The following is a 24,330-nucleotide window of genomic DNA, read 5'->3' as shown; positions in this document are numbered from 1 at the left end:
GAGGCACACGAGCATTCACCGATGCAGTAGAGTGTTGTAGCTAAGATTACGTGAGTGGATTAAAATAGTAAGAAATTGATGAAATCACAGGAAAAAGAGAAATGAAGTGATAAAGTATTAATGAGTAACCTAGATGGATTTGTGAGGCTAGTTGTGTCTTACCTGTGTGGAAGGAAAGAAGAGATAGAAAGAGAGAAAGAGAGAGAGCCTTAAATATCAAATGAATTGTCATGGTCTTTAGTTCATTCTCAATAAATGAGTTCATATGAATGAATGCATAAAACTGGTCATGTTTTTCTTCATTTAGCATAAATGCAATAATAATGACAGTGTTCAAGTATTGGTTTATGGTCCCCCCAACTGAATCAAAATGGTCAGTGTCTAAAACCCATCACCTTCTCTCTCTCTCTCTCATGCACCTTATCATTCATTAAGATCTAGATAGGATTATTCTATCCACTTTTTCTTCCAGATATGCATTCAATACATAAGCCAAATCAAATCAATTTCAAAACCTTCTTACCCTACCAAATTTTATATATCATCTCACCCAGTGCTGATATTTTGACAGCATTTCTTTACTTATGCACATGTTAATCTTTTACCAGAAACAGAAGTTCAACCGTGATATGACTCAGCGTGACCTTACATCATATGTGCTTGATCTTTCTATCCAAAGTCAAAATATATATTTTCTTCTTGGTTTCAGAAAACTTTATCATTGGTCAACCTGTTATGACTTGTTTGTAATTATTCAAACTGCAGGATCATAGCTAATTAACTTTCCCAACATTGGAAGGGAAAGTGTTTGATGAAATTAAATTTGTACTATGTGAAGAAAAGTTTATGCGAGAGGGTGGTGCATGAACATGGAATATGGTATGGATGAGAAAATAAAGTTGTAACGAACATGAACATGGATAGGATGTTTGTTTGGTAATATTATTCTCATTGAATTTTTTGGTTCGTGGCGTTGTCCTTCATGTTAGCTGGAAGATGGTGGTTGGAGAAGAAATTAAAGTGGAAGGGATATAAAAGAGCCGTGTACAAGGAAAAGTGTTGGCTTTTGTCGATTTGGTTTTGGTCATAATGTTAACAATAATGGTTTATGTGTGTTGTTTGAAGATGGCGTTACTTTGAATCTTATGCCATGGCCACGTAGAAAGTGGGGGTGGGGTGCCCCATTTGTTTGTTGTGTATGGGTCTTACTCTGTTAACTGGAGACAAAAATTAAAAGCAGTGGGAATGTTCCCAACGGCTAGTCCTTGCTTTTTCAGTCGTTTTTAAAAACAAAAGGAAACACATTGATTCATACAAAAACAGATTCTATGATAAGCAGTGATGTTTTGAAGAGATGATAGAGACGTGGTTTTGATGTTGTGCATTTGGTGCCTAATTTGATATTTTTGAAAGTAGTGTGAAGGAAGAATGTGATGAAGAAACACAATGAGTGGAGGCTGAAGTAAAATGATAGTCCAGTCTGGCAGATTGAGTTTGAAAGGAAAGAAATTGGTTACTCTGAACAATTGAGACATAAGGAACCAAAGCAAAGAAAAGAGTTTGGAAGTGTGCATATATGCTTTTGAAAGAGTGTAAAATGATCCTTTCCTCATATGACACACACACTGAAAGAGAAAAGTTGTCCATGAGTATGAAGGTAGCAAGAATAATATGATAGCAATACATTGCACTCTGCAACATCTCATGTGTCTGTCTTTTGCCAAGACACATGCACATTGCAACATTGTTGAGTGCTTAGGTTTTTGTTAATAATAACAATCATTCATTCATGTGTATGTGTGTGCTTAAGACCATAAATCTGTGCAACCCCAAACAACACCAGCCCCCCACCCACCTACACATTCACACAAAACAAAATAAATTCAAAGAAAGAAACAAAAACTTCAAATGAGCAAACACTGGTGCATGATTTAAAACACATGTGTTTGTAGCTTTAAATGGAAAGCAATTATTATAAGCTGTCTTCATCATGACAAGCATGTACAAAGCAAATCATCCAAAGGGAATGCTCAAATCGAAGCCAAGTTCAGTAATTTGATTCGTTAATGGAAAATGATTGGCTTAACAAAGGTACCACTTGTTTCCTAAGACAAGGCATCTAGGAAAACACGTTGGTATGTAGAGTGCAGAGTAGGATGATTAGAAGAAGAAACATCATATTGCAAAATTATCAAGAGGATCTAGTTGACCCGGAATAATCTGCTTTTCAATTACATCCAAAATTCCTTACTTTTCTTGTTTACTTTGGACATTCAACAATTTGTTTTTTAATGCAGCAGAAAAAGGTTTCAACTTTTCATTCAGAACATCTGCTACTCTTTATATAATATTCCTTCCATTTGTCGGCTTCCTAAAAGAAAAGAATAAACCAGAAATCAACACTAACCTAACTTTAAATCATGCATGATGTAACAACGCATACATCTTCTTCTATGCATTTTGATAATTTCAATGCACCACCTTTTCCTGTGTTGTATGTGTACTTACTTTTACTATTCTTTGCTCATCTTCTCTAAATTGCCGATTAGTTTTAAAAGATAATATAGATTAAATGGTATATTCTTCAATTCACTACTGAAAATTATAGATATAAACTAGTACATATACGTGCACAACAACAATTATAAAATTGTAGAATCTCAAGTTACATTTTAATAAAAAAGTATTGCTTGCACCAGATATTTAAGTATTGGATTAGAATAATTTTTTGTACTTGTGTAACTAAGTGATTCAAAAATCTTATTCGGTTGTTCATCATTTGATGTTTTAATTGTGTTATGGGTATTAGGTGTATCTTATTTGAATGACTTTGTATTTAACATTACACAATATCATTACATATATCTCTCACCACACTCATAAAATATCTTAGTAGCATGATAAGTATCAACAAATATAATTATACTATAATTATACTGTCATATAATATATATATATATATAATATCTGACATCTCTCTCGCTTGAACCTTCACAAGACACATAAGTTACTATTATCCTCTCTTTGTCACTGAAGTGTTATATCAACACTTGAACAATGAGACTTCTTGTGTAATTTAACAATTTTCAAAAATATTAAGCACATAATCTCTTTAACTTGATCACATTGTCGCCTCTTATTTGAAAATAACATGTTTATTAGCAAAACAAACAACTATAAGCTTTCATATTTTACAAATCACGATTACCCCTTACTTGTAATGTTGTTCCCATAACTGATGAGACATGAATTCAATCTACACATGAGTGATCAACATCACTTTCAATAAAAAACAAAAACTTTAATGTTGTGTTTGGATTAGGGTGTGAATTTGCGTTGATTTGAGTTGATTTGTAGGTAAAAATGAGATTGTTTGGATTAAGGAAAATATGGTATGATTTGAGTAGATATAAGTGAAAAGTGTATGAAAGTATGTGTATGATGTGATTGATAAAATTTAATAAATTATAATTTTTAATAGAGTAAATTGTATGATTACCATTTTACCCTTCAATGTAAATAAAATAAATGATATAAAAATAAAATTAAAAAATATTATTTAAAATTAAAAAAATAGAATTTATTGATATTATCATTAATAACTTAAAATAAATATTATCATTCTCAATGATAACTTAAAATAATTTATAGTATAGACTATTAAATTTATATCTACACATTTATTTAAATTTATTTTATTTTATATAATTCATTCATTTACAAAAGATATTTATTTAAATAATAATAATAATAATAATAATATTATTATTATTATTATATAATACTAATTATTATAATTATTATTATTAATATTTTAAAAAATAGTAATTAAATATATATATATATATATATATATATATATATATATTGTAATATACAATGTTATCATAATATACATATAATTAATATATAATTATTATATATATATATATTATAATAGTAATTATTATAATAATTATAATTATATTTATTATTAATATATATGTATAATTATAATATATATATATATATATATATATATATATAACAATAATAATAATAATTATTATACATATTATAATAATAGAATATATTATAAAGATAATATGTATAATAATATATATATATATATATATATATATATATATATATATATATATATATATATATATATATATATATATATATATATCTATAACTATATACAAAGGGGATTCCCTCTTTTGTGTCCACATTTCATAATTCCAACTTTACCCTTTATAATTTAATTATTTATTAAATTTTTAAAAATTAACGGTTACTTTTACAAGTTTTTATAAAATTATTTACTTATCTCTTTTTTCTTTTTTTCTCTTACTATTCATCAACAATTATTTTTCTCTTATTTTTTCCGTACATTTTATTTTATTTTTTATAAATATACTTTTATTTTGTTTATTAAATTAATAACATTACAATATCATCAATTATTAATATAATTTAAAAAATGCGTACACACAGACGCGATAGCGCCTGTGTTTACACTAGTATATATAAAGGAAGTAATAAATATAAGTAAATTAAATTATTAAACACATGGACAATGAAGTAATTTTAACATGTTGTTTTTTCCTGTATTTCTCTTCATTATAGAGAGCGTTAAAGTCTCTAACTCTTGTACAAATTCGTGGTCTCACATCAGCGCAAATCAGTGGAACCAAACACGTACGCAACTCACTTTTCATCTGCATAAACAATATTCATGCAGATCCAAACACAACATAAGACAATGGGTGTATGGATCTTCATCCTTATATGATGTTTAAGTTTCTTATTTTCACTTAATGTTAAACTTACACTTACACTTGAATTTTCTAAAACGCCATAAAAAATTAAATAAATATAATTCAATTAATATTTTAATAAATTTGTCTAAATATTTGTTTATAATTTTTTTATTCTTTCTACCGTATAAATGAAAGTTATCTGTTGTAATCCTATTAAAATTATTTTACTAGAAAAAAACTAGTGAAAATAATAATAAAAAAAAGGTTGAAAACGCTGAAAAGAAAAGTGTTTTAGAATAACATACCCACCTCTAATTTTCTTTTAATATTTAATTTTTATTCTATTTTTTATTTACAATCTCAATTTCATGTATGCTTTGACATCAACATTTTACTATTGTTTTTAGTATCACGTTATCAAATATTTGAATTATTTTTTATCCAAAAAATTCATTCAATATTCAAGTATTTATAATTGGTTTAGTTATTTATATCTATAAAATTTACTCGCATACTCAAATATTTTCAAGTATTTACAATTCGTTTGATTATATATAGTGTTATATATTGTGTTTTGTTTTTAATTATGTGCAAGAGGCGATTGGGTTATTTAATTAGAATATATACTTATTTATATTTTTAATTTATTTAAATTTAACTATTTTTAATTAAATTCCTTTTAAAGAATTGTTCTATGTCCAAAAATTTTATAATTTCTAATTATGTGTTGGTTAAAGAATTTGTTTTATGTTCAAAGCTTTTATAATTTTTAATTAAGTCTTGACTGTTTGATTTTTTTTTTTCATTAGTTAGATTATTGTGATTTTTATTTTGTATTATTATTATTCCTGTGTTTTTATGTGAAAAAAAAAATTATAATTAAGTTTTAACTTTATCATATACTTAATATTTATCATAAATTTAACATTTATTATTTATCATTTATTATTTGATAGTCAATTTTAATATTTAATTTAAAAAGGAAATATAACATTTTTTATAAAAATAATTAAGGTTCTAGATATGTATTTTTATTGATGTTCAAGTTTGTTGTTTTGTATTTAAAACTTTAAGGCTATGTTCTTTGGAGAGGAAGGATTAGAAGGAGAGAGAGAAGAAGAGATGGGAAGGATTAGAAGGTGAAGTTGATGTTGTTTTTTTTAAGGAATTAGGAAGTGATTTTAGAGTAGATTAGAGAGTAAAATTTGTGAAAATTTGTGATTGAATTAAGTGATGTGACATATTAAAAAAAATTAATAGATAAAAAAATGAGATTACCAAAATATCCTTAATGTTAAAAGTAATATAAAATGCTATATAAATCATTTAGAATAATTTATTTAATTTCTATTAATTGTGTGAAATAATATAAATATATTTATAAAAAATGAATAATCAAATTTATTTGGTATGAAAATAAATTTAACGTTTATCAATTTAATATTTACATGAAAAATAATTTATTTATGTTATATATATTTTTTGTTTTTAAGTTTTTGAAATATAATTTTTTTTTTGTTTATTTGATATGAACATATTTTTTTAATTTGATTATGTTTGTTAATAATATAGGTAACATTTTTTAATAAATTTTTTTCTTTTTTTCAAATTTTATAGAATTATATATTGTTTATATATTTTTAACTTTTAGATTTATAGATGTTTGTTAATAATAAAATTTATTTATTTTTATTAATAAATTAAAACTAAAATTAAAAGATAAATTTATGTGAAGAAATAAGAAAAAAGACAACACTGTACACGTGTCAAAAAATTACGAAGATAAGAGAGGTAAAAAATAAATATGACGAGGATAAAATGGTAATTTTGTATCCATCACCTTCTAATCTCTTCCATAGTAGAGGGATGGAATTTTTTAGTCATCCCTCTAATCCATCCCTGTCATTCCCTTGCATCACCCAAAAAGAACAAGGTGTAAAATCAAATGGTTAGGTTATTTCACTCTGCAATAAAATCAAATGTATGATTGAAAATATAAAATTTTAGATATTAAATAAAACACAATTTTTTAATGGAAACTTTATTAAAAATACATAAAATATAAATAAATGTGAGATGAGATTAAAGTCACCTTATTAATTCTCGACAAAATCAAAGACATAAACTAATTTAAAAAATTTACGATTTTTTAATATTTAATAGAACGAAACTTCTTAATAAAAACCCAAATAATGATGTCTAAATTTTTTTAAAATTTTAAAATTAATTAAGTTTAAAATTTATTTTATCGCCTTTAAGAAGTTGTTTATAAATATTTTTTAAATAATATTTCTTTTTTTAACTAAAAATAGTTTCATGTTTTCATACTAAACACTTCATATACTTAATTGTATTTTATGACAAACCAATGTTTTATAAACAAATAATTATTATTTTTATATTTTATTTATATTTTCAACCACATACTTCCTATACATAATTAATTTCATTAAATAGGTATCTACTCTTGGAATTGAATGTGCGCTCAGAAAATGTTGTTAGCCAAATTTTTTCAAATTTGTTGTAGAGAATGAGATCTTCCAACAAATTTTTCTTATTTCATAATATTATATTCAATTGAAAAGTATTTATTAATATGTATTATAACTGAATAGCTATGTAATTGTAAATGAAGTTATTTAAATCATATATATATATATATATAATGTTTATACAAAAATAGAGATAATATTATAATAATTATTATTATGAAAATAGTATTATTATGTATTAATTGATAATTGTTTTCATTCAGAAACATAAAAGCCGTAGTGTAACATGTAAAATAGTTAAATAACTTAATATTGTTGTCTATGGATTCTGCATATACAATTGAAAGAGCTTTGGTGCAGTAAAAACAAAATAAAAATAGCCAAGAAGATCCATAAAAACCAGTGCAAAGTGCTGAACTATTACAAAACTTACAAAAACTATTGTTTATCACTTTGAACCACTTTTCTTCAATTTTAACTATTCTAGAAATAAGTTTTGAAACAAAACAATATTCAATGTGAAAAATCTAAAATAAAAATGAATAGTACTAGTAATTAAAAAAAAAAATTGGTAAAAATATAAAAAATGGTACAGATTAAAGTGAATAAATTCCTTAGTTGAGGCTGAAGTGTGTTATTGTGTGTACTCACTCGTGCAATGCAATCTTCATTGGTGACTCTGATGCAATTGGAGGATTGGACAACCGCTCTGCACCTCACAGTACATGTCTTTTACCCTCTCCATTAATGCCTCTGCCCACTTTTCATTTCTTTTTTCAAATAAATATGCTTAAATCACACCACTTTAATCTTTTTTTTTTAAATATAATAAACGAAGCCTTTTGAATCTAATTTTAAGAACATTTTGTTGTGACAAGTTTTTTAAAAGTGACCATGTTTGTCAAAAGGAATAGGGTGTAGGGGTTATTTACAGAAATCTAAGATCATATATACGTTATGATATAATGCAGTAAAAGAGAGGAAATGAAAAGAAGATATAGTTTATGGAAAAATAGTATTGAGTGTTGTTGAGAAGAGATGTTTCCTGAAGCAAAAAAAGGGTATTGGAGGGGTCTGAAGCATCTTGAAAATTGTGATCAAGGCTTTGTCATGTGTCATGAACACTATTTATTCATGTGGACCCTTCATCTCATCAACCCAACACCATAACCATTTCTCTTTCTAACTTTGTGTTCTTTGTCATGTAATGTAATAAACAAATTTTTACCCATCTAATAAAAATGAGAATGCTCTTGTATTTAAGTGAATGATATGACAGATGATACATGTATATGTGGGCGTAGGTGTGAAGAAATTGGAAAAAGAGAAAGAAGTAGAGAATAATTTTGTCTTTGAGACAGAAAGTAGAAAGAAAAGCAAGAAAGGAAAAGTAATATCCATGCAGAGGAGAATTACTAGAAGAAGAGACAACATAGATAAAACAAATTGTAAAGATGGATAAAGCCTTAAATGTGGTGTAGAGAGTGGAATAAAGGGAGGGATAATAAAAGAATAAAGTGAGATTCATAAACAAATATAAAAATATATGATGAAAAGGAGAATCCTTTTCCTACTTCTTCACAGTAGAATATATATCTATGTATTGTATTGTAATGTAGTAAACAACAACAGCTTTACAGACTAACCCTGACGTACCACTGTCAACCTTTTTCATCACTTCTTTCTTCTTTCATCCCACTTTATTATTCTCTTTCTACTTTCGCTTAAACACTCTCTAATCTATCTCTCTCTCTTCTTCTCTCTCACATGTGAAATATCTGAATGGAATTCAATGCTCTTTCTATTCCAAAGGAACATCATTCACATCTTGAGCCAACTATTTATTGACACAACACCACAACCAAATAATAATAATATTCATTTCTCCTTGCATTGCATTTAACTTTTGCATGCCATCGTCACCCACTTTAATTATCTCCTTCATCACTCCTTTTGTAAGCATCAAATAACCCCAACAAAACAAATAACATCTGCATTTGTCATGTTTTCATGTAAAACGCAAATGCACAGAAATAATTAATAGCCTCATCCGTTCTCTACTGTTGTAATTAAGAAAAAAATAATAATAGTATTAAGTGAAGCACACGCACGCAGGGAAGAATTTATAGTTTTTAATTATTTTCTCCTCCTACTCCTCTAACACATTTAAGTTTAGTTTGTAGTAAAACGTTAACCCCACGTGAGAAGGGAGATAGAGAGAGATAGGTCTTAAAAAAGGAGAAGCAAATAATCCTGTGTGCATCTTCACCTGAAATATACTAGTCTTTAGAGTTATAATATGCTGTTTTTGAAGTTAATGGCTCCCTAACGAACTTGATGAAAATATTTATGGTGATGTCTAACTCTGTCCCCTATTGGGTTATGAATGGCTTTTGCTTAATGCTGGAACATAAAGAAGGGAAGTTTAAGTTATTTACTTTGAAAAAACGTTTCTTTCGGTTAATTCAATTTGAGAAAGGTTCTGTGTCTGTCTCTCTCTCTGCCATCTTTTGTCCTCACCACTATCTGACACACTGCTCCCCTCTATATGGCGTAAACTCGATAGCTGATAGTGCAAGCAAAGCAAACCAAAGCAAACACCCCACTTTTTTTTTTTTTTTTTTTGGAGTCTCTAATCTGAATCTCCCTCTCCAAATACTCAACTCTGCATTCCTCTTTGTCTGTTAAAATCTGCTTTTTTTTTGGTCCTCTCCTTTTTGTCCTCCCACACCACCTCTATAAGCACCTCCTGTTAAGTGCTTCACTACCAAAACTCTCCTCCATCCACCCTTTCTCTCTCTTCTTCACCTCACGCTTCCTTCTATTACTCTAATTACTGTGATTCCCCTCTAAAACCAGATCATCCTTTTCTTTCCTTCTAAACCAGCCATGTCTGCAACACAAGCTGTTTGATCCATGTCAGTTTCCTCCTCCTCTTCTCCAATTCTTCTTCACTTGTAGCCGGCTGAAATTAAAAAAAAAAAAAAAGGAAAAAAAAGAAGAAAGCTACAGGGTTTGTTTGTAGCTGTCTTCATTGATTATCTTCTGGCTGAGATATAGAGACGGTTAGTTTGTCTGTCTCTCTTTCTTTCTCTCTCTGTGTGTCTCCTTTTCAAGAGATAGAAATTAGAAAATACCCAGAGTGGGAAAGTGTCTTGTTTGCTTAAAAAGTTGTCTTCTCATGACCATATCCTGTGTGCCCTACTTCTGAGTCTGTGCTTTCTCACTTTCTCTTCTTAATTCACCTGAAGATAATGAGGTCGGTGCTGTTACTGCCATAGTGCTGCTATACTCGACTCAATTGCTTCCAACGCCACTCCATATACTTTTCTCCCTTCAGCTTTTCAAAGATTAGGTTTGAGGCCAACCCCTAGGATTTCAAGGATTGCAATCATATTCTAGTAGCACTATACCCCCAGAGAAGGTAGCTAGGAGGAGGGAATGGAACTTTCGAGTCAAGAAGGAGAAATCCCAATCCCAATAAACAGCACTACGTATGGTGGGGGACACGGTAATGGACACGGTCATGGTCTCATGATTCACCATGACCCTCCACACCACAGCCACAACCACATTATCTCCTCCACGGCGCCTACCAACGGCACACCCACTATGCAGCAGGAGGATCACGGGTACAAGAAAGTGGTGAGGTACAGAGAATGCCTGAAGAACCATGCAGCGGCCATGGGAGGGAATGCCACCGATGGATGCGGCGAGTTCATGCCCAGTGGGGAAGAAGGCACCATAGAGGCTCTGAACTGCTCAGCCTGCCATTGCCACAGAAACTTCCACAGAAAGGAAGTGGAGGGTGAGCCATCTTCGTGTGACTACCACCCCTTCAACAGAAGAAGACTCATTCTGGGCCCTCACAAGAACCTCCTCCCCCCCGAGGCTCTTGGCTACCCCACAGGTAACATCCTCCCTTCTAGAAGCGTCCCACCACACCAGATGATAATGCCCTACAGCATTGGTCACCTCCCTTCGGAGTCCGATGAACAAGAAGACGGTGGGGGAATGGTGCAGCCTAGACCCTCCCAGCTAGTGAAGAAAAGGTTCAGGACAAAGTTCACCCAGGAACAGAAGGAGAAAATGCTCAACTTTGCTGAGAGGGTTGGGTGGAAAATCCAGAAGCAAGAAGAGTCCGTGGTGCAACAGTTCTGCCAAGAGATTGGGGTGAAGCGAAGAGTGCTCAAGGTTTGGATGCACAACAATAAGCACAATCTCGCCAAAAAGAATCCTCCTACTGCAGCAGCTTAAAGTACAATAATTTATTATTATCATTACAATTATCCATCCATCCATCATCTTTTATCTAGCTTTGTGTTTTTTTTGCTTTTATTATTATCATCGTTATCATTACTGGTATTATAAACTCCATCCACTCTCCTCCACGTATAATCATTAGCCTAGCCGCAAGTGTTTGTTGACTTTCTTCAATACACTCTCTCTCTCTCTCTCTAATCACCATCTCCTTTGGTTTTCTTACCTAAAAGTGAAACCCTTCTCTCTAGTAGCTGCTTACCAATATATACACTACAGAAATATCTCCATCTATACCATCATGTGCTGTAGTTTAGGAAATTGCATTTGCATTTGCATTGCGTGAAGTTTGAGTTTCTGAGTGAGCGGTGTTTAATTCTCTCCTCTTCAACCTACCTGGCTAGCATTCAAGTCATGAGAACATGGAATCTATGCAATGAATAGACTCTGAGGTACGATATGTATTAATAGAATTACATAGGGCTTTTGTATGCTGCTTTCTCTTTCACCTTACAAATTCTGCTTCTGTTGTGCTGCATCATATGTAGGGCCTTCTGACATCATTTTTCAAGCGGTAAAAAAATGTACCACTTCATCACTAATTTTTTAATGTTTTTCTTCCTCCAAATGGTAAGTTTTTCACCATTAATCTGTGACAATAAACTCATGGGAAAAATTACAAAGTACACCAAGTATACACATTGATCAGAAAGAAGAAAAAGAAAATGCTAAATCAGCTTTGCCTTGGATTTTTGTCTTCACTAAAGCTTGGATTCTATGTCTGTCTGGACCTGGTACATGTGTGTCATTGCCGTGCCTGGTGGAAGGAAGCTATTTATTTGATATTCTTCTGTCATTCAAACTTAAACTCATTATTACTCATCAAATCAAACTTAAACTCGTCAAAAAGCTATTAGTAATCATATTGTACACCTTGCATGCCACCAGTAAAAGTAAACTTTGTGTGTCATCATTAACTATTTTTCATTCAGTGTCCAAATATCATAAATTTAATAGATGGTAATCTTGTCATGAACAATTTCAGCTGAGCAATCTTCTAATAACATGCTACTGTTTCATAATACATTACACGTAATTATCTGACTTAAAAATCAGTTGATACTTTCCAATGTTAACTAGGAAAAGATAAAGACAGTGTAAATGTGTAGGGTGTGGTTATCATGAACTGCTGCGACAATGCACACATACCTCTAAATTCAAAAACATCAATCAACAATTCAACAACTGAATTAGAAGGATTTTGTCCACAAATTTTTAAACAAAACATGGTTCATTGCATTACGTGCAAAAACGTAGTTTGCTGTCTTTGTCGGTTGTCACCTTAGCCGTATGAACACTAGGGCACGATATGAAAAATTGCAGATAGATAGTAAACATCTTATATTATTTCTTTTACATTTTAATGACAATATAATAAAGAGATTACATAACTTTATTGTTTTAAGTATAACATCTCAATTTCCCGATGATGAATCATTATGCAGCCATAAATAATCATACAAATCTTGCAAGCACGCCTTGCTTTGAAAAGGGGAAAAAGAAGAATGGGTCCACTTGGGGAAGAAGAAGCGTGATCTTTTTATGAATTTTTTATTTTGCATTTATATCTTGGTTATTCAAATCATAACATTTTGTCAAACTGGATTTTTAAAAAAAGTTAACTTTTTTTGTGAATGGAGTTAATTAGTATTTTAAAGAAATTAATTAATGTTGAAAAAAACATTAATTACTAATGGATAATTAATAGTCGGAATGGATGTGTTGAAAGAGGAAAAAAAAGGGAATATAAAAGCGTGAAAAGAAAAAAGGTGATGTCTTTAATTTGTATCGGGATGCACATCCTTCCATGCAGAATGTTCTTTGGTTTAAGGGAAAGCATCATATCAATAAAACACAACACACCACACTGCAAAAAGCAACCTAAAGCAACTTCACATTTTTTTATTTTTTATTTTATCTACAACAGCCACAACAAAACACTACTATGTTACATAGTTTTACTTTTATTTTTCCCAAAAAGGAGAACCTATCTCAAGACTTGAAACTTCCATTGTCCTTAGTAATATGTTTGAATTGAAAAAAGTAAATAAAAAAATATGAAAACTTTAAAAGTTTTATTCATGCAATCGAGTTTACAATGTCACGGAACTTGTAATAATATTTCTAGTGACTTCACTTAATTCCTTTGTCATTATCTTGTCTCCCTCCCAGGTACGGGGAGTTTGAAATAAGAGGAAGTTAGTGTCTATTAACTGTTTGATGAAATGTGCTTTTATGTCTTGCTTTCAACTTAGAGCTGTATCTATAATTATTAGACATAAAGGCGGCTTTGTTTGGAAACATTCATCTTAATTAACAATATAATAAGCTTAACTTTTGTGTTTACTCTTTTTTTCTTGACAAATACAAATTATGAAATTTTGTACATATTTTTTATAATCCATCACAAATATTATCTTCTGATGTTAAATTACATATCACAAATTCTCTTGTATGTCATTAAAATCATCAATACCAAGTATTATTTCAAAATTCTGAATATAATTTTAATTAATTACAAATAAGCAAATTGTGTATGCTATGCTTTTACTTTGAGAGTATTTCTTTCCTTTTTTTTCAATACTTTTAAGATCACTGTTAAAGAACCTATAATAGAAAATTTATCAATTATAAATTTTATGTTTTTAGATTGGAATGCATTATGCATTCAAGGATAATATGTTATGCAATAGTAGCCTTCTTACTTTTCAAGATGTGAGAAAGTTAAAGAAAAATCTTGTGCATCAGCAATGATCATTCCCAGAAAAATAAACCCTAAACATTTGATGTGAGATGATAAAGTTATTAGTATAAAAAAATTGTTTTTGTGAAATTGCTTTTTGTCAACCTAAGTTGGCGCGGTGTTGATAGAAGTTCTTTTTTGGTTGACATAGTTGAAATTATTTATCCATGTATATTTGGTCATGACTTTTTTTTTTTTATGTTTGTGAGGATTTTCTCAACTGATATTAGTAAAAGTATGTTTTATGAATGTCAATCATATTTGTTTCTGCCAAAGTTTGGAGTGATTAACGTATTGTCCATGTCTAGAAATTGATAAAAGACATAAGTTTTAATGGTTCCTCTTTTGGTCAGGTTACATTAGGTTCAAATTTGTTCATAACAGATTTCAATTTTTCTTTTTGTTGTTTTAATAAAATTTATTTTATATTTTCTTGAGCATGAGCTTGGTTTATCCTTCCCGTATTTTTTACTTTTTTTTTCCTTTTCAATAAATTGTTTTAAAATTTTTAAAAAAACATCCTGACATCCTAAATCACTTTAAAAAAAATATCCTCATATCCTAAATCACTTTACCCGAATTAATCTTTCTAAAAAAATACATTCTAACACATTAGAATGTGCTAGTTTAAAAATATTAAGTTATTTAAAAATTAATTTCATAACTGTAAGGAAAAAAAGCATAAATCAATGAAATAAAAAAAAAAACCACTAACAAATGAAAAAAAAAATCATATTTATTACATGTGAATATTCATTAAAAATACTTATTTTGTATCTATTATGAAATTTACCTCTCTAAATTTGTTTCGAGGTAAGATTATTTCAAAATATATTGCTATGCCAAATCTATTTGGAATAGTTAATTAATTCAATCTTTCAAAACAAAGTTTGAAAAAAAAAGAAAAGAAATCATGCATGCTCTAATTGGATGAAAAGATGAGCATGATTGAGCGGAATACCACCTCACTCACGTCGTCACCTCAAAACATTATCATCATAATACAAATTGGAACAATGAACAATGAATTTAATGTTTTTTTATATGCTACAGTACTTGTCAAGATACAAATATCTTTATTTCTTTATTCACTCGGAGCAAAAGTATTATATTTAAAAACACGACAAAACCGTAGCAATCAAAATGAATGAAAACATAAATATTTCCAACATACTTTCTTACTCTTTTCAATACATTCTATTGTCAATCAACACAATACATTCTATTATCACTCAACACAACCGATCTAAAAATATAAAGCTCGTAAGAATATATTACAGAGTATTGAAAATGTTACTAGCATCAGTGAATCAGCAAGAAAGACAAAAAAAAAATACTAAAATTTAAAATACATATAAATATAAATTTAAAAACTAAGGACCGGGTCATCAAGTTTGTTAGAATTAAAATAAAACTGATAACCCAAGTAATTCTATTAATTTAGTTTTAAATCTTTTAAAAACTTGATTAATCAAGATAAATTAATTAGTTTGGGTTCAAACATAGTATTCATTAAATAAGAAACACCAAATCTTTGATTCGGTACATCAATAACACATGAAGTTCATACAAACATCGAAGTTTTTACCTTTAAAATCAAGCTTATAAACTCTAGTCCAAACACACTATGATTCCTTATGCTTCCTGCTTCGAGGAAAAAATTTACAGGATACAAATACTTCGGACCTAGCTTAATCAGACATTTTGCACAAATAAAACTAAAAGAATGCAACATGAAAATTGCACTGAGCAACAAGTTCTTGAACTTAGCTGCAAAATTGAAATTGAAAACTTATACTACAGAATCATGCCCGCTGCAAAAAGAATAAAGAACAAATCTAAGAAAATAGAAAGAACAGAGTCACAAATTTGTATATTTCGACCGACTAAAAGAAACGAGCATTGGTACTTTCCGTGGTCGTATGCAGTCATGCTAATACTGCCATAACTATATTCATGTTAAAGGTCATCCACGCAGAACATCCGCAAAAAGTTCATTTGGCTTTTAAGAGGGTCAAGGATGCTACGATTCCACAAGCATTGCATGTTTTGGTTGCACGGTGGTTATTTTAAGCTTCAATTGCCAGACCCATTTCACATTGGAAGCAGTCCCAAGAACTTTGGCACTCAACCCAGCAGCAGAGAGAATAAGAGAATATCATCTATTATCAGCTGGATACAACCTAGCTCGACCAGGATTTAGAAGTGATTCTGACATTGTCCAACCCTGCAAGGAAAGAAATTATATGATTTTGACATTTGCAATGACTTGCAACATTTATAAATCTCGAGTTATAACTACAGTATAAATACAGCATTATACTCCCTCATGAAGATGGAAATAAACTGCATTAAAATGTTAATATCTTTACATATATATAAGAAATAATTATTCTATCCTGAGAATTACTTAAAACAACTGAATATTCAAGGTTTGGTTACCCATCACAGGGCATCATCCAAGAAGCCAAGTACTCAATCAGAAACATGAGTTTAAAACTAGCAACCTCTTCCTACCCTATCTCCAAGAAAGGGATGAAATCATTTGACAAGGATTGCATTCAACAAACATAAGGCATTCCACGTGTCAAAAATTCAACACCACAATAGCCAACAATTACTTGTCAAAGACAACATTCAAAGCCATGCCAAAAAATACTATAGTAAAACAATATAGGATGCAGAACCAACAGATAAATACATTTGCTTCATTACCTGCTCCTTAGCTTTATTCTTGAAAAGACCATAAGAATTTGTCACAATCTTGCAAGTATCAGCCATACAAGCCTCAATATCAGTAATTGTGTGTGTCATGTTTGAGTTAAGATCCCCATTTTCCTTCAAAGATGAGGCCTTACTTTCATTTGAATTTAACAAACTGAAGAGCACATGAGCCTACAAAACAAGGTTATTTAAGTCTCAAGTACTTTTCAAATTAAAAATTTCCAATCTGTTCTGTCAAATTTATAAGAAAGCCATATATCTCACGTGGAATGCTGCTTTCAGAATGTCATCTGACTTTGCCTGATCCTTGAGCACAGCATAAACCTTGTGCTTCAAGGGATTATACGTAACAATATATTTCTCCCTCTGTTACCAATTTAAGAGAACATAAGTTACATATATTACATAGCAACATCAATCAACCAGTAATTTAAGAAAGAGATGGAAAACCTCAAGTTCTCAAAAAGGCTTACATCAAACAAGGGCTCTATGGCAATATATGCACTAGGGTCTTGGAATGCTTCCTTGACTCTTGATCCTATAAAGACGGTTAAAACAGAAGAGTTCAGTTTTAATTTTTCACCCAAAAATGATTGCAGGTAAAAATCTTTTAGCCTATTGATATACCAAGGACAACAGGCCTATCTCTCCATGGAAAACTGAATATGTTCTCATTCATATTGCCCTCCTGCAAAGTGGGAACTCGTCCTGAAATAGATTAATTTTAGTTGAAATGTGAACAAGGCTTCAAGTGGAATTGCATCTAGTGATTATATAAATTAAATTTCCTATAAAAGAAAGAACAGCCTGATCAATAAGAGTAGCATGGATTGACTGTTTGATAATTTTAAACAGATACATCAATGCAATGATACCTGTCTTGAGGAAGGATTCTACTGCCACACTGAATCTTGCACTGTTGAGTGTGTGCAAAACAACAGATTTAACCTATTAATGCATTAAACATTAGATACACACAAGCACCAGATTGGAAGTACAGATAGATAGGCATCATCATAGCATACACAAAAGACAAACCTCTCTATAAGAGCTAAGGATATATCCACATGAAAGGAGGGAAAATGTGGTGACAAGCGACGGATTCCTTTTGGCAATCAGTATGCTCAAACCAGTTCCTAACTGCAAATTGAAAAAATAGATTCCTAGTGGTAAACAATTTTTCACAAACATCATCAACCCTGGATTTTTCAATTATAATGACACAGTTCAAAGAGGTAAACAGTCTCTAATATGACTTTAAGAAATTAAATTTAAACTTAATTCAGTCCTACAAAAATCATATTTTAATACGAGATTTACACTGGCTTATAATTATAATTTGGTGATATTTTAATTGATCTAGGATCTTCAACACAACTGCCGCCAAAAAGTAAATATGTCGTGCAATATTAAATATTGTATGCTATTAAATATCAAATCAAAGGAATCACTTCAGAAGTCATCATTTTCAAAACATGTAATGGTCATGAACCCATGCAAGAACGAAGTTGATTGATAAGATGGCAAAGAAAAGGACGAACCCGAGTACCAGGTGAACCAAGTGTGCAAAAACTGTTGCAAACAATGTTGCAACAAAAGTATGCCAACATTAGAATTACTGAAAGTTCAGAAACATACCAGGTCCGCAATATTGCCAACACATTCTCCTTTAGCAGTGACATCCCCTATGTTTTCACCTTTGGCAAAGGCTTTGTAAATCGGCGTCCGAGTTGATGTTGATGTTACAGCAGCAACATTCTGAGAGCAGAAACGAACAAATAAGCCTGCAGAGCTCACATACAAGCGAAACACTGATCGCAAAGAAGTCGACAAACCTTTACTACATTCGCAGCACAAGCCAAAGGTAGAAACAGATGCGGCACAACAGAAGTTGCCAGTTCAACTCCAGCACCCAACTCCATCAGAAGATCACCTGCAAACCGCAGCTGTAACACAATATTTCAGACAGCAGATCGTGGGAATTCGGGTAGGTCCAATTTATATGATGAGGTTGAGCAGAAGAAGCAAGGAAGCTAATGATTAATTACCTGTTTGAGGTCATAATCAAATTTCTTTCCTTGGCGAGCAAACAGCATCTTCCCCACACGACCAGCACCGTCCTACGTGCATTATTTATTTATGTTCACATTCAGCCAAACAATAGCGAGGGAAGCTGAGAATGATTGCTATGGTAATTGTTACCTTGAGAATCCAGTTGATGGCGACAGCCCCAGGAGTAGCCCTGTTTCTGGAAACACCAACTGAACTCAAGAGGGTCTGAGTGGTGAAAACGCCCATTGCTCCACCAAAAAAGTGCTGCAAGGAAAAAAGGGTTAGAAATTAGGAAAGCATCGAACGATTGTGCATTGGTAGAGGAAGACGGGAATAGTAATACCTTAAGAGCCCTCCATGTCATGTAGGGGACGTAGGAGGGAGTAACGCTGTCGGGGAAACCCTCGGGAACAACATAGGATCTAACGAAAGCGAGAACTTCCTGCATCGTGATGGTGAGAGAATGAATCGAGGAATGAGGGTTTATGAGAGAGAGAAAGAAAAAAGAGAAGAGAAAATACGTCGAGAGGGGCCTGGGGAGTCTGCAGGGAGAGAGGGCGAAAGGAATTCTTCTTGAAATGACCGGAGGCATCGGTCTCGGCGACGTACTTCCATCGACGGCCATCGATTTCCTCGCAGCAGATCATGGTGAGGGAGGAGGGCGTTTGGAGGAGAGGGGCGGAGGCCAAATTGGCGCTGATACGCAGCGTTTCGCGGACGAGAATCTCCTGGGACGAAGCCGCTGCGGATGCTGCTATGCTGGTCGTACTCGAATTCGCAGATTGCTTGGTGTTCATCTTCATTGGGTTTGGAGCCATGAATTGAGATGGGATCGATAGATTGTGATTTATAGAGTGGATTTGTGTAGTGAGAAGTGAGGGAGCATAGTTTTCATCGAAATGGGATAAAAATTGCGAATGGAATGAGGTGAGAATAAGAATGAGTATTACCAACCCTAACGCCGCATGGCATGCTCCTTCTCATCGTCCTCGTCATTTTCATAGGATGGAAAAGAAATGAGATGAGATTGATGAAGGGTTAAGTGGTGACAGTTGAAAAATGAGAACCACATTTTTTTATTTTCTTCGCTATGCTTTGTTCTAACAGCTGTCCCACCGCCAAATCAAGGCCGCAACTTTACTTTAGGTGGGTCACCTCACTTCCCTCCCACCTTCTCTCTATCCAATTACATTTAATTCTTCTCTCATCTTTTTTTCTAATTTCACATTTCATAAAATACTTTTCAATTTTCTATTTCTTTCTATTATTAATTGTTATTACGCTTAATTACCTTCTTTTTGTTTAATTGTTTTGTTGAATTTTATCCATTTATGAAAAAATGGATCCACTTGGTCCCTTGATTTTTAAAATCATTGCAATTTTGTACGTGTAAAGTGACTTAACTTTGTTAGTCTCCGTTGATTTCAATACCACTAAAAGGAGTGGCCATTGATTATCAACAGTTTAAAGCAATCAATGCTAGTTAAAATCACTGGTTGAAGTCAATATAGACATCACGAGTAAATTGAATCGTTTCAATAAGAATAAATTGAACCATTTATTAATAATAAGATGAAATTTAACAAAATAATAAGACCGCATATGTGAGAGTATAAGAATTGCTCAATGGATGATAACTAATGATGAGACATTCAATGACATTGTAAATTTATAATTTTTTTGACAGAAGACTATTCAGAAAACGTTTTAATAAAAATTCTAAAGGTAATAATTATTTTTTTTTGGAGTCTTCTTTATTATCTTAACTTTTTTTTTCCTATTTTATTTTCACTTAATGTGATACATATTCTCACTTAAATTATAAGACTAGTAAGGGTAGAAATAAAGCTAAGGATATCATCATTAGAATTTTAAACAAAATTAAGAAATTTTGAGAAGTCAAAGACTAAAACGTGAAAGAATAAGAACACTGAATGAATAAATGATGTTCACTTTCTTTAGTTACTATTAGGATAAATATCTATATAGTCTAATTATATTTTGTGAAAGTAATGTTGTTTTATTTACTGAGATGATGCATGACTTTAATAAAAAAAAATGGACGAAATACAATTTTTAAAAATAATTTTAAAAATATATATTTAATTATTTTATATAAAGTAGAAGAGAAGTTGCTCGAGGTTTCCTCGTGTTAGTAGTAGAAGCTGCTCGAGGTTTGTCACGTATTAGTAGCAATTTTCCTATCCTAATAAAAAAATAGTAATACTTGTTTTATCCTTTTAGTTGATTTATTCTAGTTTATTTATATTTTAAAACAAAAATATTATTAAAATAGTGCTGGATGGATATTATAGTAAAGAAAATATATACCTCTTAATTTTTCTAATCATATTTATCATCTAATAAAAAACTAATATTTTTACTTTTTCATTTAATTATTTTATATTTAAAATAAAAATATAGTTTTATTGTGGAGGTGTAAAATATATATATATATATATATATATATATATATATATATATATATATATATATGTGTGTGTGTGTGTGAGAGAGAGATAAATCTCGTAAAAAAAAGGAATATATATTGTATGACCGATAATCTTGTAAAAAATGAAAAATGGAATATATATGTAAGAAAATGAAAAATGGAATATACGTATGTATGACCACTTCTGTAAAAATATAAGTTTATGTATTCAATGGAGATGTTTGTCTGTTTATCGCGACTATTCTAATTCTAGACGGATCGTTTGACGTGATATTCAAATTTAATATTTAAATCTCATTTTATAAAGTAAGAATGTGATTCTCACTTTCTTCTTTGAATAAGTAATTTAAAATCTGTCATATTATTTTCCATTCTGTATATAAAAAAATTATTAATAAATATTTTTTTCCTGGAATATGATAGCGGGTTTTATTTGTATATATAAAACTATAAAACTATTACTATTATATATAATAAATTATCAGATATTTTATTTCTACTGCGCATAGATTTAATTTTCTTTAAATAAATATAATATGATATAGAATTGTGATATTTTTTAATACACAGAACTAACCGAAAGGAGCACAAATAATTGACGTAAAGTTTTGTTTTTTGTTTTTTTTTTTGTCTTATTGAAAATTCATTCTAATAATAATATATATTATGATTTTAAATTAATTTTATTTTTGTGGGGTGAAAGTATCAGCACCCTTATTTGTTCATATATGAAGGCAAATGCTACTACATCCAAACAAAACAGTGTTTCTGTTTCTGTGTAACACAGAAACACCAGTTGAATAGTAAATAGATGAAGGCACAAAAGCTGCTACATTAAGCATTGACGATCTCTCCACCTGCAAGAAACCAGAGAATGTGTAAGCAAACTATGAACAACACAGTGGTTACAGTAAAAGGGATAAAGAGGGTAAGTGACGCACCATTTGGATGGAGAACTTGACCAGTAAAGTAGGAAGAGTCCTGATGAGTGGCCAAGAACAGATAACACGGTGCAATCTCACTAGGCTGAGCCGCACGCTTCATTGGCAACTCACACCCCAACTTCTGAACCAATTCACCAGACTTTGTAGCAGGTTGTATCGGCGTCCAAACTGGGCCAGGTGCAACAGCATTCACCCTGATTCCCCTGTTCGTCACCTGCTGAGAAAGACCTCTCGTGAAGGCAACAATGGCTCCCTTGGTAGCAGTGTAGTCCAACGCTTCTGGATTCCCATTGTACGCGTTAACCGAAGTAGAGTTGATGATGGAACTCCCTTCCTTCATGTGCTTCAGAGCATGCCTACACAAAAAAACACACACACACGCACTCATTAACTAGACTCAGCATATATATATATATGATGGGGTCAAAAGTTGTGTTTCTTTGTGTAGTACTTGACCAAAAAGAAGTGTGAAAAGATATTGGTGGCGAAGACTCTTTCAATCTGGTGCTGTGTGATTTCCTCTACAGAGTTTGTTAAATGCTGCTCGGCTGCATTGTTGACTAGAACATCAATGCGTCCATATTCCTTGACTACTAGCTCCACCACCTGCTTGCAATTCTCATCAAAGCCAATATCCGCAGCTATTGCCAATGGATCATCTGCACCACCTGTTTTAGCTTCTAGCAGCATCTTCAGAGTGTCATCTTTATCCCTGTCCTCATGCCCCTTTACGTATGTGAAAGCCACAGTTGCACCCTCTTTCGCGAAACACACACAAACCGCTCTGCCAATTCCCGAGTCACCTCCTGTCACCAGCGCCACCTTTCCCTGTATATGTTTACACTATGAGAAACTAAAACATATATAACATGTTTGATAAATTATGGTGCCTGTACCTTAAGTTTATTGGCGGGGTTGTAGTCTGCGTGTATGGTTTGTGGAAGTGGATTCATTACATGTTCTTTTCCGGGCTGAGTTTTCTGGGTCTGAGGTGGGAACTTGGATGTGTCCATTTTTGGTGAATTGGAAAGAATTATTGAAGGAAAATTGGTGGGGTTGAAGTATATGTGTATTGAACAATGAGTTTTATATAGTTGGTTTTGAAATAGGTAGAATGAATTTACGTGTTGTTGTGAGGAGGCGACGTGTATTTGGTAGGGATGAGTAATGTCTGAAAGGAAGAAATAGGTGGCAGGTGAGGTGTCATTTATCGGCACTGCTATCACTCCGCAAGCGGTGAAGTTTAGAAGCATGTCCGATTGATATCATCACCAAAGTTTAGAACCATATGTATGTTAAACAATGAGCGTTATTACTTTTATATATCGTTATTAAATTTTAAATTTTGATAATTTTTTTTATAATATGAGATAGGTTTTTTTAAATGGTTTTAGAACATTAAAAATGAAAAAATATAAAAATTAAAAACCATTTTAAAAACAACACTTAAAATTGTAAAAGAAAAGAAAGTTATCGAAACTTAATAGTTAAATTATAATTAAAGTTATTAAATGTATTAGCATATGTCTTTAAAGTGTTCTAATCAGGAAACATCACAGGTTGCATGTTATTTTTATAGTCATAAGTTTGAATGACATTATATGCATTTCTCCAACTATAATCTTCGTTTTCATCGGTGAAAACTATTATTTTGAAAACTTACACTAAATTTTTTATTAAATTTTCACTATTTAATTCTTTAAAAATGAACTCATTATTGTTTATGGCAGGTGGTCTCACTCAAGGCAATTAGTCAAACCATAATTACATTTTTTTCCTAAACACATATTCTATTTATTCATATGGAAATACTTTTGCAAGAACTTCTTTTTCAATCTGTATACACTCTTTGTCACAC

The 24,330-nt window shown here is 31.2% G+C and overlaps 2 protein-coding genes and 1 pseudogene across 4 annotated transcripts; 1 reads left to right on the top strand and 2 right to left on the bottom strand.

Annotated features, from left to right (window-relative positions):
* Positions 1-9,798: 9,798 nt before the first annotated feature.
* LOC114176995 (zinc-finger homeodomain protein 4 pseudogene) lies at positions 9,799-12,099 on the top strand (annotated as a pseudogene). Of its 2 annotated transcripts, none has more exons than XR_014993298.1 (2): positions 9,799-10,302; positions 10,489-12,099. The product of XR_014993298.1 is annotated as a zinc-finger homeodomain protein 4 pseudogene, transcript variant X2 (transcript). The 2 variants fall into 2 exon arrangements; XR_014993297.1 differs by having other exon boundaries at positions 9,799-11,949; positions 12,046-12,099.
* A 3,764-nt stretch (positions 12,100-15,863) lies between these two features.
* RUS6 (root UVB sensitive protein (Protein of unknown function, DUF647)) lies at positions 15,864-20,102 on the bottom strand. Its single transcript, XM_028064908.2, has 13 exons — positions 19,598-20,102; positions 19,420-19,518; positions 19,227-19,340; positions 19,073-19,144; positions 18,860-18,970; positions 18,663-18,782; positions 18,063-18,164; positions 17,900-17,972; positions 17,652-17,732; positions 17,498-17,562; positions 17,289-17,390; positions 17,016-17,195; positions 15,864-16,527 (listed from the first exon to the last, which is right to left on the bottom strand). The coding sequence occupies exons 1-13, from the start codon at positions 19,892-19,894 to the stop codon at positions 16,459-16,461; spliced, it is 1,485 nt and encodes a 494-aa protein (XP_027920709.1). The 5' UTR covers positions 19,895-20,102; the 3' UTR covers positions 15,864-16,458.
* A 2,090-nt stretch (positions 20,103-22,192) lies between these two features.
* Positions 22,193-23,566, bottom strand: LOC114177271 (NADPH-dependent aldehyde reductase 1, chloroplastic-like). The gene is made up of 4 exons (XM_028062546.2): positions 23,369-23,566; positions 22,924-23,300; positions 22,470-22,828; positions 22,193-22,385 (listed from the first exon to the last, which is right to left on the bottom strand). Exons 1-4 carry the CDS (start codon positions 23,483-23,485, stop codon positions 22,363-22,365), a joined length of 876 nt encoding a protein of 291 aa, XP_027918347.2. The 5' UTR covers positions 23,486-23,566; the 3' UTR covers positions 22,193-22,362.
* Positions 23,567-24,330: the final 764 nt, after the last annotated feature.

Source organism: Vigna unguiculata, chromosome 3 (genome assembly GCF_037176805.1).
Source record: "Vigna unguiculata cultivar grain cowpea cultivar isolate G323 ecotype 2 chromosome 3, ASM3717680v1, whole genome shotgun sequence".
NCBI lineage: Eukaryota > Viridiplantae > Streptophyta > Magnoliopsida > Fabales > Fabaceae > Vigna > Vigna unguiculata.
The sequence above is the reverse complement of the archived record's forward strand: the minus strand, read 5'-3'. Positions and strand labels throughout refer to the sequence as shown.